The 20,593-nt window shown below is 35.9% G+C and overlaps 1 protein-coding gene across 2 annotated transcripts in view; it reads right to left on the reverse strand.

Annotated features, from left to right (window-relative positions):
• The window catches only part of EPS15 (epidermal growth factor receptor pathway substrate 15), a 177,464-nt gene that overhangs the window by 111,154 nt on the left and 45,717 nt on the right, over positions 1-20,593 (reverse strand). For both annotated transcript variants that reach the window (XM_060089779.1, XM_060089780.1), the window contains exons 4-8: positions 20,043-20,090; positions 16,040-16,135; positions 14,032-14,097; positions 12,752-12,877; positions 10,240-10,299 (exon numbers count right to left, since the gene is read on the reverse strand). In XM_060089779.1, coding sequence (XP_059945762.1) covers positions 10,240-10,299; positions 12,752-12,877; positions 14,032-14,097; positions 16,040-16,135; positions 20,043-20,090 — 396 coding nt within the window. The remainder of the gene's footprint in view (positions 1-10,239; positions 10,300-12,751; positions 12,878-14,031; positions 14,098-16,039; positions 16,136-20,042; positions 20,091-20,593) is intronic.

Raw genomic sequence — 20,593 nt, forward strand, 5'->3', positions numbered from 1 at the left:
ATTAGAAAAAATAAAGAACAACCAGAGTTGAAGAATACAATAATTGAAATAAAACATAAACTAGAAGGAATCAACAGAAGAATAAATGAGGCAAAAGGATGGATAAGGGAGCTGGAAGACAGGGTGCCAGAAATCACTGCCACAGAACAGAATAAAGAAAAAAGTCTGAAGAGAAACGAGAACAGTTTAAGAGACCTCTGGGACAACATCAAATGCACCAACATTAACATTATAGGGGTCCCAGAAGGAGAAGAGAGAGAAAGGGCCTGAGAAGATACCTGAAGAGATAATAGCTGAAAACTTTCCTAACATGGGAAAGGAAGCAGTCACCCAAGTCCAGGAAGCACAGAGAGTACCATACAGCATCAACCCAAGGAGGAACATGCCAAGACACATAGTAATCAAATTGACAAAAATTAAAGAGAAAGAAAAAATATTAAAAGCAACAAGTGAAAAGCAACAAATAACATACAAGGGAATCCCCATAAGGTTATCAGCTGACTTTTCAGCAGAAATTCTGCAGCCCAGAAGGGAGTGGCATGATACCTTTAAAGTGATGGAAAAGAAAAACCTACAACTGAAAATACTCTACCCAGCAAGGCTCTTTTTCAGATTTGATGGAGAAATCAAAAGCTTTACAGACAAGCGAAAGCTAAAAGAATTCAGTAACACCAAACCAGCTTTATGAAAAATGCTAAAGGAACTTCTCTAGGTGGAAAAGAAAAGGGCAAAATGAGAAACAAGAAAATTAAGAAATGGGAAAGCTCACTGGTTAAAGCAAACCTACAGTAAAGGTAGGAAATCATCCACACACAAATATTATATCTAAAACAAAAATCACAAGAGGAGAATACAAAAGCAGGATATCTGAAATGCACTTGAAATAAAAAGATGAGCAACTTAAAGCAATCATGGAAATATATATAGACTGCTATATCGAATCCTCACGGTAACCACAAACCAAAAATCTATAATAGATATACACATATGTAAGTAAAAAGGAATCCAAGCACAACACTAAGGAAGGTCATCAAATCACAAGAGAGACGAGAACAAAAGAGGAAAGGCAGAAAAAAGACCTACAAAGACAAACCCAAAACAATTAACAAAATGGCAGTAAGGGGCTTCCCTGGTGGAGCAGTGGTTGGGAGTCCGCCTGCCGGTGCGGGGGGCGCGGGTTCGTGCCCCAGTCCGGGAGGGTCCCGCGTGCCGCGGAGCGGCTGGGCCCGTGGGCCGTGGCCGCTGGGCCTGCGCGTCCGGAGCCTGTGCTCCACGGCGGGAGAGGCCGCGGCAGTGAGAGGCCCGCGTACCGCAAAAAAAAAAAAAAAAAAAATGGCAGTAAGAACATACATATCAATAATTACCTTAAATGAAAATGGATTAAAGGCTCCAACCAAAAGACACAGACTGGCTGAATGGTACAAAAACAAGACCCAAATATATGCCATCTACAAGAGACCCACTTCAGATCTACAGACACATACAGACTGAAAGTGAGAGGATAAAAAAAGGTATTCCCTGTAAATGGGAATCAGAGAAAAGCTGGAGTAGCAATACTCAAATCAGACAAAATAGACTTTAAAATAAAGAATGTTACAAGAGACAAGGAAGGACACCACATAATGATCAAGGGATCAATCCAAGAAGAAGATATAACAGTTATAAATATATATGCACCCAACATAGAAGCACCTCAATACATAAGGCAACTGCTAACAGCTATAAAAGAGGAAACTGACAGTAACACAATAATAGTGGGGGACTTTTTCTGTTTTTTTTTTTTTTTTTTAGTGGGGGACTTTAACACCTCACTTACACCAATGGACGTATCATCCAAAATGAAAATAAATAAGGAAACAGAAGCTTTAAATGGCACAATAGACCAGACAGATTTAATTGATATTTATAGGACATTCCATCCAAAAACAGCAGATTACAATTTCTTCTCAAGTGCGCATGGAACATTCTCCAGGATAGATCACATGCTGGGCTACAAAGCAAGCCTCGGTAAATTTAAGAAAACTGAAATTGTATCAAGCATCTGTCTTTCCAATCACAACCCTATGAGATTAGAAATCAACTATAAGAAAAAAACTGCAAAAAACACAAACACGTGGAGGCTAAACAGTATGCTACTAAACAACCAACGGATCACTGAAGAAGACAAAGAGAAAATTAAAAAATATCTAGAGACAAATGAAAATGAAAACATGATGATCTAAAACCTACCAGATGCAGCAAAGGCAGTTCTATGAGAGAAGTCTACAGCAATACAAGCTTGCCTCAGGAAACAAGAAAAATCTCAAATAAACACCTAACCTTACACCTAAAGCAACTAGTGAAATCAGAACAAACAAAACCCAAAGTTAGTAGAAGGAAAGAAGTCATAAAGATCAGAGCAGAAATAAATAGAGACCAAAAGGAAAAAAAAAAAGGATCAACAGAACTAAAACCTAGTTCTTTGAAAACATAAACAGAATTGATAAAACTTTAGCCAGACTCATCAAGAAAAAAAGGAACAGGGCACAAATCAATAAAATTAGAAATGAAACAAGACAAATTACAACAGGAAACACAGAAATACAAAGGACCATAAAAGACTACTACAAGCAACTTTATGACAATAAAATGGACAACCTAGAAGAAATGGACAAATTCTTAGAAAGGTACAATCTCCAAAGACTGAACCAGGAAGAAATAGAAAATATGAACAGACCAAATACAAGTACTGAAATTGAATCTGTGATTGAAAAACTCCCAACAAAGTCCAAGACCAATAGCTTCATAGGTGAATTCTATCAAAAATTCAAAGAAGAGTTAACACCTATCCTTCTGAAACTACTCGAAAAAATTGCAGAGGAAGGACCACTTCCAAACTCATCCTATGAGACCACCATCACCCTGATACCAAAACCAGACGAAGATACCACAAAAAAAGAAAATTACAGGACTTCTCTTGTGGTCCAGTGGGTAAGACTCCATGCTCCCAATGCAGGGGGCCCAGGTTCGATCCCTGGTCAGGGAACTAGATCCCACATGCATGCTGCAACTAAGAGTTTGCATGCTGCAACTAAGAAGTCTGCATGCTGCAACTAAGAGTCTGCATGCTGCAACTAAGAGTTCGCATGCCGCAACTAAGAAGTCTGCATGCTGCAACTAAGAGTCCACATGCCACAACTAAGAAGCCCGCATGCTGCAATGAAAATCCCACATTCTGCAACCAAGACCTGGAGCAGCCAAAATAATAAATAAATAATAAAAGAAAATTACAGGCCAATATCACTGATGAACACAAAAATACTCAACAAAATACTATTAAACCAAATCCAACAATACATTAAAAGGATCATATACCATGATGAACTGGGATTTAACCCAGGGAGGCAAGGATTTTCCAATATACACAAATCAATCAGTGTGATACACCACATTAACAAATGGAAGACTAAAAACCATATGATCAGCTTAATAGATACCAAAATAGCTTTTGACAAAATTCAACATCCATTTATGATAAAAACTCTCCAGAAAGTGGGCATAGCAGGGACCTACCTCAACGTAATAAAGGCCATATATGACAAATTCACAGGCAACATCACACTCAATGGTGAAAAGCTGAAAGCATTTCCTGTAAGATCAGGAAAAAGACAAGGATGTCCACTCTCACCACTGTTATTCAACACAGTTTTGGAAGTCCTAGCCACAGCAATCAGAAAAGAAAAAGAAATAAAAAGAATTCATACCGGAAAAGAAGTAGTAAAACTGTCACTGTTTGCAGATGACATGATATCATACATATCATACATTTATCACAGAAAAATCCTAAAGACACTACCAGAAAACTACTACAGCTCATCAATGAATTCAGTAAAGGTGCAGGATACAAAATTAATACACAGGAATCCACTGCATTTCTGTACACTAACAAAGAAAGGTTAGAAAGAGAAATTAAGGAAACAATTCCATTTACTATTGCATCAAAAAGAATAAAATACCAGGGATAAACCTACTTAAGGAGGCAAAAAACCTGTAATCCAAAAACTGTAAGTATCTGAGGAAAGAAATCAAAGATGACACAAATAAATGGAAAGATATACCATGTTCTTGGATTGGAAGAATCAATATTGTTAAAATGACTGTACTACCCAAGGCAATCTACAGATTCAATGTAATCCCTATCAAATCACCAAAGGCATTTTTTATAGAACTAGAACAAAAAATTTTTTAAATTTATATGGAAATACAAAAGACCCCGAATAGCCAAAGCAATCTTGAGAAAGAAAAACGGAGCTGGAGGAACCAGGCTCCCTGAGTTTAGACTATACAACAAAGCTACAGCAATCAAAGCAGTATGGTACTGGCACAAAAACAGAAATATAGATCAATGGAACAGGGTAGAAAGCCCAGAAATAAACCCATACACATACGGTCAGCTAATCTACAACAAAGGAGGCAAGAATATGCAATGGAGAAAAGACAGTCTCTTCAATAAGTGGTGCTGGGAAAACTGGACACTTACAAATAAAAGAATGAAATTAAAACATTCTCAGGGCTTCCCTGGTGGTCCAGTGGTAAAGAATCCACCTTCCAAGGCAGGGGAAACAGGTTCGATTCTTGGTCGGGGACTAAGATCCCACATGCCACAGGGCAACTAAGCCCACGCACAACTACTGAGCTCATGTGCCTCAACAAGAGAGCCTGCATGCCGCAAACTACAGAGCCCACGCACTCTGGAGCCCGTGTGCCACTAGAGAGAGAAAACCCACACACCACAACTAGAAAAAAGCCCACATACTGCAACTAGAGAGAAGCCCACACACCACAACTAGAGAGAAGCCCACGTACTGCAATGAAGACCCGACGCAGACATAAATTAATTAATTAAATAATTTTTAAAAAAAATCAGAACATTCTCTAACACCATACCATACACAAAAATAAACTCAAAATGGATTAAAGAACTAAATGTAAGACCTGAAACCATAAAACTCCTAGGGGAAAACATAGGCAGAACATTCTGACACAAATCGCAGCAGTATCTTGTTGGATCCATATTCTGGAGTAATAAATAAATAAAAACAAAAATAAACAAATGGGACCTAATGAAACTTAAAAGCTTTTGCACAGCAAAGGAAACCAGAAACAAAACAAAAAGACAACCTATGGAATAGGAGAAAATATTTGCAAACGATGTGACCAAAAAGGGATTAATCTCTAAAATATACAAACAGTTCATATAGCTCAATATCAAAGAAAAAACAACCCAATCAGAAAATGAGTAGAAGACATAAATAGACATTTCTCCAAGGAAGACATACAAATGGCCAAAAGGCACATTTAAAGATGCTCAACATCGCTAATTATTAGAGAAATGCAAATGAAAACTACAGAATGAGGTATCACCTCACACTGGGCATAATGGCCAACAACAAAGTCTACAAATAAAAAATGCTGGAGAGGGTGTGGAGAAAAAAGAACCCTCCTACACTGTGGAAATGTAAACTGGTACAGTCATTACAGAGAACAGTATGGAGGCTCCTTAAAAACTAAAAACAGCGCTACCATATGATCCTACAATCCCACTACTGGGCACATATCTGGAGAAAAACATAATTTGAAAAGATGAGTGCACCCCAATGTTCACTGCAGCACTATTTAAAATAGCCAAGACATGGAAGCAACCTAAGTGTCTTTTGACAGATGAATGGATAAGGAAGATGTGGTGTACATATACAATGGAATATTATTCAGCCATAAAAAAGAATGAAATAATTCCATTTGCAGTGACATAGATGGACCTAGAGATTATCATACTAAATGAAGTAAGTTAGACAAAGACAAATATCATATGATATCACTTATATCTGGAATCTAAAAAAATGATACAAATGAACTTATTTACAAAACAGAAAAGACTCACAGACATAGAAAACAAACTTATGGTTACCAAAGGCAGGGGTATAAATTAGGAGTTTTAATTAGGATTAAAATATACGTACTACTATATATAAAATAGATAACCAACAAAGACCTACTGTATAGCATAAGGAACTATGTTCAATATCTTGTAATAACCTATACTGGAAGAGAATGTTGAAAAAGAATATATATATTTATATATATATGTATAACTGAATCACATTGCTGTACACCTGAAACTAACACAACATTGTAAATCAACTAGATTTCAATTAAAAATTCTTTTTTAATATTTATTTATTTATTTGGCTGCGCCAGGTCTTAGCTGCAGCCTGTGGGATCTTCGTTGCCAGTGTGGGATCTCCGTTGTGGCATGTGGGATCTAGTTCCCTGATCAGGGATCAAACCCAGGCCCCCTGCATTGGGAGCATGGAGTCTTAGCCACTGGACCACCAGGGAAGTCCCTCAATAAAAAATTTTTTAAAAAATAAAATATAATAAACACAGAGCAGATACTGGGTCTTTAAAACAAACATAAAGCACCATTTTATCTAAAAGAAAATGGGGGGACTTCCCTGGTGGTCCAGTGCTTAAGACTCCGTGCTCACAATGCAGGGGGCCCAATTCCTGCTCAGGAAACTAGATCCCACATGCCACAACGAAGAGTTCACATGCCACAACTAAAGATCCCACATATCACAACTAAAAAGATCCCGCATGCCGCAACTAAGAGCCCACGTGCCACAACTAAAGATCCCACGTGCCACAACAAAGACCACGTGTGCAGCAATGAAGATGCCGTGTGCCGCAACTAAGACCCAGTGCAGCCAAATAAATAAATAAATATTAAAAGAAAATGGGTAAGAGGACTTTGCTGGTGGTCCAGTAGTTAAGAATCCACCTGCTGATGCAGGGGACGCAGGTTCAATCCCACTAAGATCCCACATGCCATGGGACAACTAAGCCCATGCACTCTAGAGCTCATGTGCCGCAACTAGAGAGCCCACATGCCACAACTACTGGGCCTGCAGCCACAACTAGAGAGCCCGTGTGCCACAACTAGAGAGCCCATGAGTGCAACTGCTGAGTCCACGTGCCACAACTAGAGAGAAGTCCATGTACTGGCACGAAGAGCCCGCGCACCACAATGAAAGACTCTGCATGCCACAATGAAGATCCCGCATGCTGAAACTAAGACCCCACAAGCCAAATAAATAAATAATTTTTTTAAACAGGTAAGAATTTTAGAGTTAAATCTTAAGCATAAATACTGTCATGTTCAATAGTTTTGATTAATTAGTAAAATAATACATAACAAGAAAGGAAAAAATACTATGTTATACTTCAACAAACCAAAAATCGACAAAGTATAAACTGTCATAATCCAAAAGAACTGATCATATGAATAAGCACATTATCTTTACTTATTTAGGAACATAATTTAAAATGTTTATAGAGTTTAGTTATTCTACTGTTGCAAAAGCATTTAAAAAATTACTTCAATTTTCAAAGGAACCCTTAAAAAATTCAGTTTTTAAAAATACTGATGCTAGGGGCTTCCCTGGTGGCGCAGTGGTTGAGAGTCTGCCTGCCGATGCAGGGGACACGGGTTCATGCTCCAGTCCAGGAAGATTCCACATGCCGCAGAGCGGCTGGGCCCGTGAGCCATGGCCGCTGGGCCTGCACGACCGGAGCCTGTGCTCCGCATCGGGAGAGGCCACAACAGTGAGAGGCCCGCGTACCACAAAAAAAAAAAAAAAAAAAGTACTGATGCTAAATAAAGATCAGTGACTTGCAGGCTCAGTTACATTGGTTATGTTGTAGTAATTAAATTTTTTTAAAATAGTATGGACTATATTAGCCTCAGTCACGAAAGTAAAAAGATGGAAAAAGATTTATCAGGCAAATTCTACCAGAAGAATGCTAGTGAGACTATTAATACTGACAAAAGGAAATTAAATTAAAATTGACAAAGGAAACCCTAGAACCAAAAGAATTAAATTAACTGAGTAAAATCTAGAATTTTAGTTACAAAAAATGTTCTAAAATCTTCTGAGGTTGGGAGGCGAAGGAGAAAGAAGTGAAAATAATCTAAAGGTCTTATTTTACTTGAATGAGGGCTAACAATCTTTTTTTCAAATACTGGAGCAGTAAGTATGGAAGTACAAGGAAGGGTATATTAACCATTAATGGAATAGACATTATAACAGAACTTCCAAATTAATTAAAGGGGGGAAATGAATGAATCACAACTTGATAACTAGCAACAATAAGGAAGAGGAAAAAAGAGAAAATAATAATGTAAAATAAATAGGATCTGGTAGGGGGAATAAAATCAATACACAGCTCATTATCTTAAAAGACAAAAACTGTCAAATTAGGTAAAAAATTAAAATCGGCAGTGACGTTTTTAAGAGATATATTTTAAGCATAGAAATATCAAGTAATCCAAATAAAAAGAGAGCAGAAGCAGTATTAATATCACACAAGCTGGAATTCAAAATTAAAGGCACTAAGCAGGATAAAGTTGGAAAAAAATTCTGAGGAATGCACATAGAAGGAAATCAAACGTGGCGAAATGGTTAAAATTAGTAAATCTAGGAGAAGGTATATGGATGTTCATTAATTTTTAAAGTAGTAATTTCCTACAAATGTGTGTTTATTCTTAAATTATTCTTTTAATGAAAATTTACTTTCATTACAAAAAAAAAAAGTTGCCTAGGAGAAGGCTTCAGGGCATAAGGTAAACTGTGTTTACTCACTTACCTCAGGAAATACTACTGTTTTATCAAATGAAGATAATGCTATTGTCTACCTAGCTTAACTATGCTTATACAAATGCTCCTTTGAAATTTTTAATTTTTGTCTTTATAAGGAAAAAAATTTCTATTTCTGTATATGTTTTTTCAAATGTGATAAGATGTGTTCTGCCTATTTTGTTTCACTCCTAGGATATAAACAGAATAAAATTTATGAAAGGGCAAAAAAAAGAAAAGTAAGGACAAAGAGAAACTGAAGTGTAGTCATAAAATCAGTATAATGGATTTACAGAAGTCTAATATCTTCTGAACAGAAATGTTGACATATCCAGGAAACACATGTAAAAACAGGTTGCAACCTTGGTAACAAAGAAAACCTTAACACAATTTTAAAGACCACATTCACCAGCCAAAATCTAATCAAGCTGAAAGTATATACAAAGGTAATAAAAACCAAACAAACTAACTACTTTGAAATTAAAAAGCATATTCCTAAACAGATGACCAAGGAAAATTTAAAAATTATCTAAAAAGGAGTGAAAAGGAGAACACGTTGTACCAATATCTATGTAATCCAGCTAAATCTGTATTTAGAGGAAAATACGTCCTTTAAATGTTTTCCATATTAAAGATGATAAAAAACAAAGGGACTTAGTACTTATCTTCAGAAATTTTCTTAAAAGTAAATCAAAACAAACTGGAAAGAAGGAATTAAGATAAAAGTGGAAAAGAATGAAACAGAAAGTCAAAACAAAATAGAAAAGATAAATAAATCCAAAAGATGGCTCTTTTAAAAGATCAATAGGCCAGAAAAAATCCAATTAAACAAAGAATGAGAAGAAGCAAAAATACATAAGATTTGGAAACAAAGGAACCCAACCATAAACCCAGAAGAGATTAAAGAATAGTGCAAATCTGTGGCAAATCTGAAAGTCAAAGAAATGGACAATTTCTTAGCAAAATAGAGAAAATTTGAAAAGACTAATTTCCAAATAAGAGATTCAAGGGGGGATTAGAGATTTACCATTCATGAGTTCACAGCAGAGTTTTATCTAACCTTTAAGGAAGCCATGAAAACAACTCTATGTGGAATTAACTAACCAGTTACTTAGGATAACATGTCTTCAGATAAGATGTCAAAACTTTCTCTGCCTTCATAAATGATGTGAAACTATTATGTTATTCATCTTTTCCTTTAATCAAGTAAATGTGAAAATTCAGGGATTATATTTGAAGTAAAGTCATTCCACAGCAGAAGTAGGTACTGAGATGCCTAGTCACGTTGAGATTCAAAAGATTATACTCAGCATCTTTAGAGTACATTATCCAAAGCATGTATTCTTATGTACCTTAAAGTCAAATAAAATGAAGATGGCAAAAACATTCATTATCCATTTGTTTAATAATATTTATTGACTACCTATAAATTCTAGGTAAATAGAGTCATACAATCAATTTTAAGAGAAATGTAGTTTACCTCTAAAGATAAACAAAAAGGGGAAATTTTCACTTGAGAAAACCATTAAGATGTTTAAGATTTCAAAAGCATTATGTTACTTACAACTGCAAACTCATCTCTGTCAAGCATTCCATCATGGTCAATATCACTCAACTCCCAAACCTTAAAAAGAAAAGAATTAGGAAAGATTAACATTCTTTCATTTCACGTGCTCACTGTATACACCCAATACCTAAATGGAGGAAAAAGTTTTGCCTAAACATCATAACATCTATTTCTCTGAGAAATTTCAATTATGCTGACCATTTTATTAAATCACTATTATATGCTATATTAACATTACTGTAAAAAGAAATAATAATTCTTAATACCAAGTATTTTTCAACAGAAATTCCTTTGCAAATTTTTAAAGAAAATATTTTGTTCCTCTCAAGTAAGAAAACAATTATGTAACACAGTACTTTAAACAACTATAATGCTTTTTCAAAAACAACACCTCAATTAATTCATGCAACAACTCCATGTGGTACTATAAAACCTGTTTTAGACCTGAGACTGCATGACTTATCTAGGATCATAACAACTATTATTAAGTAACAGAATCAGTTTTCAATGTGAAGACTTCCAACCAAGTCCATTATTGTTTTCCCTATAATACAGAACCTCTAATCATCTGAAGTAAGTGTCCAATGAACACTGTATTATTAATCATTAGCCAACTAATGTCCAGGGCATACAAAATAAATATAAAATCTAAAAGGCCCTGGTATATTTGGTCTAACTCTAGAGTAGAATCCATAGCTTTAGACCAGCTATAAACTATGTTAAATGCCTGAAATGAAGGTATTTAAGATATTCAACAAAATTTTACTTGGGACAGGAAGAGAAGGTATACTGGTAAGAGACAGGAGTGAAAATAAGCAAGTGCCTGGTCACTGAATGCCCTGGAGTTTAGACTTTTTCCTAAATGCAATGGGAAGCTACCTAAGAGGGTAACTTTTAAGTAAAAAATAACAAGATTATATTTATAGTTTAGAAATCTCACACAGATCACACAATAGAAAAATAATTAATGAAAAACAATATTAGAAAATAGCTTTTAAATTAATATTTATTATATTTATTGAGCACCTAAACTATACAACACTGATCCAGTAGTACTGGTGTTGTGGTGGCAAGTCGTTATCATCATGATCATGGCAGCTAGCGTTCAAAGAGTATGTACCAAGCACTGTGCTAGGTACTTTATATACATTATCACATTTAATTTGTATAACCCTACAAACTGTGAACCATGCTAATTTTAAAGATTAGAAAACTGAGACATGGTTTTCTAATGATTTGCCCAAGGTCATACAGTTAAGAAATGGTGTAACCAGGATTTGACCCCATGTAGTCTGACTAAGCAGGAATTAAAGAAAGGACTAGAGGTTTAATGAGAGTAGATAAGGTTTGAAATATAAAGAGGGGTATTCAGAAATCATGATGGAAACAGCACAAGAGTGACTGCAGTATGGAAAACCCAGCTGAAGATCATGAAATTATGATGATACCAATCTTACAAGACTTTCTCAGTAGTCTGAATGCAACCAGAGAGAAGGCAGACAATTAGCTTCATGCAAGGTTGGATTTTCACCAGGCAGGAGAAAAGTTAGAAAACATGGCAAAGGAAGCTAAGGATACTGACATGAAACAGTGGACCAAAAAAATCCAGGATGGATGAGGAAAACAGTAAATTCAAAATATGGGGAAAATAAAAGAGTCTGATTTAAAGGTCTTGATGAGGTTGGGCTTCCTAGTGGCGCAGTGGTTAAGAATCCGCTTGCCAATGCAGGGGAAACGGGTTCGAGCCCTGGTCCTGGAAGATCCCACATGCCACAGAGCAACTAAGCCTGTGCGCCACAACTACTGAGCCTGAGCTCTAGAGCCCTTGAGCCACAACTACTGAGCCCGTGTGCTGCAACTACTGAAGCCCGCGTGCCTAGAGCCCATGCTCCACAACAAGAGAAGCCACCGCAATGAGAAGCCCGTGTACTGCAACAAAGAGTAGACCCCGCTCACCACAACTAAAGAAAGCTCACAAGCAGCAGCGAAGACCCAGCGCACCCAAAAATAAATAACTAATTAATTAATTAATTAATTTTTTAATTAATAAAAATAAATAAATAAAGGTCTTGATGAGGTCAAAGAATTAGTCTTGCAAGTATCTAGGAAAGAAATCTAGAAAGACAAGAAGTTCCCTTCAGAGAGTAGAATTTATGATTTCAGAGATGAAACTATTGCTTTAACCAGGCTGTATGATACAGCCACAGAGTAAATGGCAGATGCAGAATACTGATGGTCTCTGGAAATTAAATCAAGGAATTCAGAGGTCAGAGCATACAGCTCAAAGAAAAAAGGACCTACATACAAGGATTATATATAGCTAATTTCAAACACTCATATGTTAGAGGGAATAACCAAAGAAATAAATTGGCAATAATTTTATATATTAAGTCAAAACACAAAAAATTCTATAATACAACTTCAAAATAAGATCTATGTATTTTTAAGTGTTCCTGGTAGATACAAAATTAAAATACATAAAAGTTACATTTAGAATTTAATATCTTACTCTTCCAAGAATATCCACAGGTAACTTAGAGTTGAGCAACACTGGTTTCACTTTATCACCAGACAGAAATCCATTCACTGGGCTTAAACTATCAAAAATTGCATCATATTTGGCCTTATCTTCAGACTATAATACAAAAAAGATCAAAGTTAAATAATGGTGAAAGAAATTTAACTGGAGTTTTAAAAATCGAGTCCTCAAAGAATAGACAACATTTTTAAAACTATCATTTAAAAAACATTTTTTACTTTCATCAAAATATATTATAGTAAATAATAATTTAAAAGTTACTCCACTCAAAAGTCTAGAATCCCCTCCATCCCTTTTGTAGCTGGAATACTATCTTTGCCTTTCTAGTGTTAGCTTAAAATCAAAAGATTTTAGTGATCAAAGGGCTTTGAGAAGAGCATCTAGTCCAATCCTCTCACTCAAACAGATCCAAAGCAAAACAGTAACTTTTATAAGAACACACAGCTAGTTAGTGACATTCTATGACTTTCTAAACATAGTATTTAGTTACATTTCAAACTCAAACAAATTTAAAAAAAAAAAAGTAAATCATTGCCACAGAAATAGACAGCAAGTTTCCCCCATTTTTCCCAAAGCAAGATTTCTTTTTATCAATAACAAGGTACTTTCTAAAATCCCAGAAAGTTATTTTTATAATATAAAAAACTATTGTTCATGATTTTCCAAGCCAAGCCCAGATCCTTACACTTTTTAAAGTTAATAGCATACAAGCACACACAGGCATACAAACCAAAATGGTTTTCTGACAAAACTGTACACATCTATTACAGGTTATTTGATCTGCTATATTCTATTTTAAAATTACGATTTTTAAAATTTGATAAGATAGCTATAACCATTTTGGTGCCTCCAAATAACTGTAATGCAAAATACCCATTTTAGAAAAAGATTTCATAAAGAAGTGTTTTAGAGCCATAAAGAGAATTAGTTAAGTAGAACTTTTCAAACAAGAAATAGTACCAGTGGGGTAAACTACCTATTCATCAAATATTTTAGTTAATACAAGATTATGAGATCACCATTTTTAGTTTACACTGTAACAGAAATGAGATTAAGCCAAAACTAACTGTCATAAAATGACTGACAGAGCTGTAACATCCCTCAAGCAATTTCTAGTACCAGTATTTCCTCCACAGTAAAAAATGAAAGTCTAATACAGACTGCAATATATTTTGGAAGTAGGGGGAAAGGATTATGTAGGTAGGAAGTAAAGTGAAGTAAAAGAGAGAACAGTTACAAAGTTTACTTACTTTTACAGCCCATGGGAGCTCAGCTGCAGAAGTTCTGCTGATTAGCAAAGGACTACTGGTATCATGCTAAAAAGGAAAATATAGCACATGAAGGGCTGAAATCCTCACGTCAATAAACAATGAAGAGAAAATAATCTTTGGATTTAAAAATACTCAGACAAAATGTTGGATCTCAATGCACAAAGGACACTATTTTACATTAACTCTATTAGACCTTCATCTGAGTACAAATGAAACAAAAACTGAGTAAGCTGAGTTAATGGAGCTAACTAAATGAATAAATGACTAAATGACTGTGGAGCACTAAATAAAACATGTAAGTCTTATAGAAGAAATCCTGTTACAACCAAAATCAAGATAAAGATATCTGAATGTAACAAAAATATTTATGGCCCTGTTAACTGATCACTTTTTCCCTACACTATTTAAGGAAAGCTGACTGGAACAAGAACTCAACTTAAGACTTCTAAGTTACAACAACCTGAACCTATCAACACCATGTCCAAGTTATTATGTTTATTTGCTTGTAGAGACAGATGAATATGTTTGAAAATTTTTTATAATAGTATGTTAGGCAACAAATCCCTAAATTAACCCTGACTCCACAACTAAACTTCAAAGTACAGAAATTCTCAAAACTGAAGTTAAATTCATAATACTCAGACCAAATACTAAAATACTGAATTTAAAAACAAGCAAGAAGAGCCGTGAAACTTCTGAAAAAAAGCAGTAGGGTGGGGAGGACTAGCCCTATCAGATATGAATTACCAAATATGATAATTGAAACAATGTGACACCAGCATATGGATAAACAGATCAATGGGTATGAACAGAAAAAATCCAGAAAAAAAACAAAATACATATGAGAATTCAGCACATGATTGAGGTGGCATTGCAAATCGGTATGGAAAAGATTGATTATTCAATCAACTGTATTAAGTCTAAAAGGTAGCCATCTTGAAGAAACATAAATTTGAATCCATATGCATACCTTACATCAGGACTAATGTAAATGTGAACAAAGAAACCATTAAAAAACTTAAATCCTAATAATTCATTTACATTAAAAACAATGACTTCTTTATGGAAAAAGAAATCACCACAAAGTCAAAAGACAAATGGCAAACTGGGAAAAAATATTTGCAACTCATATAGACAAAGAACTGTTTCCCTAATATATAAAAAGCCTCTAGAATTCAATAAGAAAAGACAAACAACCAAAGAAAAATGGACAAAGGTTACAAACAGACATTTCACATAAAGGCAATGTAAATGGCTCATAAGCATGAGAAAAACTACTCAACTTCACTCCATAAAACCAAAAGGACGAATTAAAACTACACTTATATTGCATTTGTCACCTATCAAACTGACAAGGACCAAAAGTTTGACAACAGTATGTTAGCAGAAGTACACTCAACCAATTGCTGGTGGGACTGTGAACTAATACAACCACTATGGAAGACAAGTAGATATTATATGTGAAAATTACAATGCACAAACTTTTGAAACAGCAATTCCACTTCTGAGAAGTTACACATATATTTCTGCACATGCAAAGTGACACAGATTCAAGGTTATTATTCACTGCAGCATGTTTTAAATAATAAAAGACTGGAAGCAAGCTAAAAGCCTACCAATAGGAAGTTAAATAAATTAAGGTAAACAGAAGCACGGAAATACTATCCAGCTGTAAAAAAGAATGAGGAAGCTTTTATGTAAAGATTTCCGAAACATATCAAGTTATTTAAAAAGGCATAGAATCATGTGTATAGTATGCTACAATTAATGTAAACTGAGGATATAGGTATTTATATGTCTTTATATACAATATATAATAACTGGAAGATACACAAGAAACTAATAACAGCAGCAGCCATAAGAAAGAAAATTGGGTAGCTGAGTGATAGGGGTTGAGAGAAAATTTTTTCAATATAGTAAATTTTCATTTTCAAATCATGTGATATCATTTTTTAAAATACAATTTAAATTTAAAAGCATTTCTTACAAATCTTGGTGGAGGAACAGCCAGGTTCAAACTACTCAGTGAAACCTCCAATCCATTCTGGGCACATGCCACAAGACGCAAAGCAACAAAGAATTCCTGAGAAAGAAAAGTATGAATGTTAAGAGCATTATCTATCTATCTATTATCTATCTATCCATCCATCCATCTATCTACACACATACCTTTAATCTGAAAATATAAAACAATTCAAAACTACTCCAAGATTTTTATGTTGCAGCGAATATAACAGCACATTTGCTTGAAAAACACTTGCTCTAAAATCAAGAAGAGATCTATGTACAAAGATATTCCTAATATTATAAATAGCAAAAAATATTAATATAAATGGGAAAATAAATAAACTGACATACTGATAAATATATATATTTGGAAATATACCAAAATTAATAATCATGTTTCAAAGAATATTTAATGATGTTAAATGATTTTTATAATTTAAGTGAGAAAAAGAATCTTGAGAAAAAGTCTAGAAGAAAATTGCACCTAGAAGAAAATAAATAAAAGGTTATCAAAAGGCATCTCTGGATTTAAGATTATAAATTTAACACTAGACCAATCATTCAAGTGACTCAGTCACTGTTATTCCAGAAAAGCTACAAAGAATAACTATGCAACATCTAAAACAATTATATAACTGCTTGACTTCAAAATATTTGTAAATCTCTCCCAAAGGTCCTTGGGTTTTTGGCATTTGAAGCCTCGGTCCAAAATTTAATTAGTGGAATGACACTGAAGCAACTTGTTTTCAGCTGTTCTGAGTTAAAATCAGGTCTGAGAATAAGCATAACAAAACCCTTTACTCCAGTTATGATTACTTGCAACTTGTCAATACTCCAGTACAGTTGCCGATGCAATCAACCCTTTACTGCTTTTCTCACATCTGTTCTCACCTACAACCTTCTTACTCAATACTTAACCTATTCCTGGAAACTTGCACGTTGTCTGTTTACATAATACCTTGCCTTCACTAATAAATTTCTTGAAAAAATGCTATTTCAAGATCACCCCTTCTCTTTTCATTCACCACACAAGCTTCTATGCAATCTGATTTCAACTCCTACCATTAGCTAGAGAAACAACTGCCTATGTCACAAATAAACTCCTAGCTACCAAATACAATAGACTCTAAAATTTAAAAAAAGCTTCATCCTACTTGTTCTTCTTTTTTTTTTGGCTGCAATGGGTCTTCATTGCTGTGCGTGAGCTTTCTCTAGTTGCGGCGAGCAGGGGCTACTCTTCATTGCGGTGCGCGGGCTTCTCATTGCAGTGTCTTCTCTTGCTTTAGAGCACGGGCTATAGGCGCACACGCTTCAGCAGTTGTGGCGCGTGGGCTCAGTAGTTGTGTCACATGGGCTCAGTAGTTTTGGCTCCCAGGCTCTAGAGTGCAGGCTCAGCAGTTTTGGTACACGGGCTTAGCTGCTCCGCAGCATGTGGGCTCTTGCCGGACCAGGGCTCGAACCCATGTCCCCTGCATTGGCAGGCAGATTCTTAACCACTGCGCCACAAAGGAAACACCCCCTACTTGTTGTTTTTGCAGCCTGGACAGTATGATCCTCCCTGAAGCTCTCCTCTACCGGCATAGTTTCATAAAGCTCTCCTAGTTCTCCTCAGACCTTTCAAGTATCTTTTGTTGAAATCAATGTCTCCTCCCATCCTTTAAATGCTGAACTCTAAATAACCCTTTTTCTCTTCTCATTCTAATGAGATTCAATTACTCTTAGGTAATCAGGTCCACTCCCACAGTATGGATGGGCTCTGAAGTGAAATAGTATTGCACTGAATTCTAGTTCTGCTACTGGTTGCGAGGCCTTGGGCAAGTTTAAAAAAACTCTTTAAAAGGGGGGCTAGGGCTTCCCTGGTGGCGCAGTGGTTGACAGTCTGCCTGCCAATGTAGGGGACACGGGTTCATGCCCTGGTCCGGGAGGATCCCACATGCCGCAGAGTGGCTGGGCCCGTGAGCCATGGCCGCTGGGCCTGCGTGTCTGGAGCCTGTGCTCCGCAACGGGGAGAGGCCACAGCAGTGAGAGGCCCACGTACCGCAAAAAATAATAATAAAAAAAATAAATAAATAAAAGGGGGGCTAATATCTACCTTGCAATGTATTATAAGGAACAAAATTAAAACCACACTATAGGAAGAAAACTATCATTTTTGGCACATAGAAACTCAGTAAGTGTTGGTTTATTTTCTTAATTTCATATGTTAATTCAAAAATCTATTCCTCCAATGCAAACATCAAAGTTTATAACAGCAGATCCATAAATCCAGCCACCTGGATATAACAAAGACAACTCAAACTAAACATCCAGAGTCTAGGAACAGCAGTGAAGAATTTATTTTACTGTAAGTTCATGAAGGTAGGCACCACATCCTGTCATGTTCACCTCTGCATTGCTAAAACCTGGCTCAAAACAGGTACTCAACAAATATTTGCTGACTGAGTACAAAGCACCCTGGATGCCCATGCGAATTTAGTTTTCCAATGTCTCCAATGTACCAAACTGGCCCTTCTGCCCAGGGGTCCAATGGGGACCACAATCTATCCTTGGAATCTTAAATAAGAGACTGGGTATTCTGACCCCCTCATCTAATTTTTCCTATCCCTTTTCTGAGTTAGCTTCAGCTATCCCCATAGGGAAAATTAGCTTTGAGTAGTAGTGCTCAGCCAATGTATTAGCATGTAGCAAGCTTTGAATTTAATCCTGTAGAACTCTGAAATCCATCTCCAAAAAGGAGAACTTTAAAGTTCTCTGATGGTGTCCAATGCCCACAACCACTTTCACATATTTCTGGTCTAAGGTGTACTTCTGGCTTGTAAACCATTTTCTGGTTTATATGTCAGAGATAAGACCTAGACCAGAATACACTGTACTCAGGTTTGATTAGCCAAGAGCTTCCCTTCAAACGCACAGTACCATCTTAACACATGAATAATAAAATCCACTTTTGGACTTCCCTGGTGGCGCAGTGGTTAAGAATCTGCCTGCCAATGCAATGCAAGGGACACGGGTTCGAGCCCTGGTCCAGAAAGATCACACATGCCACGGAGCAACTGAGCCCGTGCGCCACAACTACCAAGCCTTCACTCTAGATCCCGCGAGCCACAACTACTGAGCCCGCATGCCACAACTACTGAAGCCCGCGTGCCTAGAGCTCGTGCTCCGCAACGAGAAGCCACTGCAATGAGACGCCTGCGCACCGCAATGAAGAGTAGCCCCTGCTCGCCGCAACTAGAGAAAGCCCGCACACAGCAACGAAGACCCAACACAGCCATAAATAAATAAATAAATAAATAAATTTAAAGAAAAATAATAAAATAAAATCCACTTTTATTTATAACCCTGTACACATAAGAAACTTAATTAATAAGATACAAAGAGCAAAGTCTCCCTGAATAACTAAGAAAAATAAATCCCATGTTATTGTTTGAATGTGTCCCCCCAAATTCATATACTGAAATTCAAAATCCCAAAAATAATGGTAGAACCATTAGGAGGTAGAGCCTCTGGAAAGTGCAAAAACCATCAGGATGGAGCCCTCATGAATGGGATAAGTGCCTTACAAAAAGCATTCAGAGAAATCGCTAGCACATTCTGCCATGTAAGAATAAAGAAGTCACAACCTAGAAGAAAGCTCTCACTAGAACCATGCTGGCACCCTATCTCAGACTTCTAGACTCCAGAACTGTGAGCAATAAATTTATGCTGTTTACAAGCCAACCAGTTTGTGATATTTCCTTACAGCAGCCCAAACATACTACAACACTCCAGGAGAACTAAATGTCACCAAACTAACACTAACCTTTGGGAATTAGGTATTTTAATGCCTACTGATTGGAAATATTTTCACTGTTACAACACTTGCCCTCACAAAACCCTCATTTTGGTAAAAACCAACTTTTAGTTTAAAAATACAAAAAATTGCTGGCTATTTTTTATTCTGAATCCCTCAAAAATTTTTCATGTCAATCTCTGAATCTTACTTGTTTGTTCAGGATACCTTTGCCATCTGTGTCAGCTAAATCCCAGATCTGAAATTTAGAAAAAAAAAAGTATCAATCTATATTTTAACAAAAATCACCTTAAAGATAAATGAAATCCCTGCAATTTACAACCTCATGCTCTTTGGTAGTCAGATTTAAGAATCATAGAATTAAAAGTGGAAAGAAACCTTAAAGATCACTTAGTGCAAAGATACACAAAGATACTAAGGTCCAGTGAGGTTAAGTGACTCACTCAAGAACATCCAAGGCATCAGGGAAAGAACTGAAGACCATATTCTAACTTCCAGTCCAATGACTTTTTTATTAACCCAGGTTCTAACTCCAAGTCCAATACTCTTTCTACTAGAACATGCTACCTTGATTTTAGATCCTTATTAAGATGATATTCTTTCTTATGGGTAAGCTGAAATAGTTAATGTTTATTTGTGAATAATTAAATTATTAATAATGATTATTTTTCAGGGTTTGAATACATACCAATATCATATATAAGGATTTGTAAGGAGATCAAGCCAAGAGAGGGACTTTTC

The sequence above is a fragment of the Mesoplodon densirostris genome, chromosome 2 (assembly GCF_025265405.1).
Source record: "Mesoplodon densirostris isolate mMesDen1 chromosome 2, mMesDen1 primary haplotype, whole genome shotgun sequence".
In the NCBI taxonomy this organism is placed as follows: domain Eukaryota; kingdom Metazoa; phylum Chordata; class Mammalia; order Artiodactyla; family Ziphiidae; genus Mesoplodon; species Mesoplodon densirostris.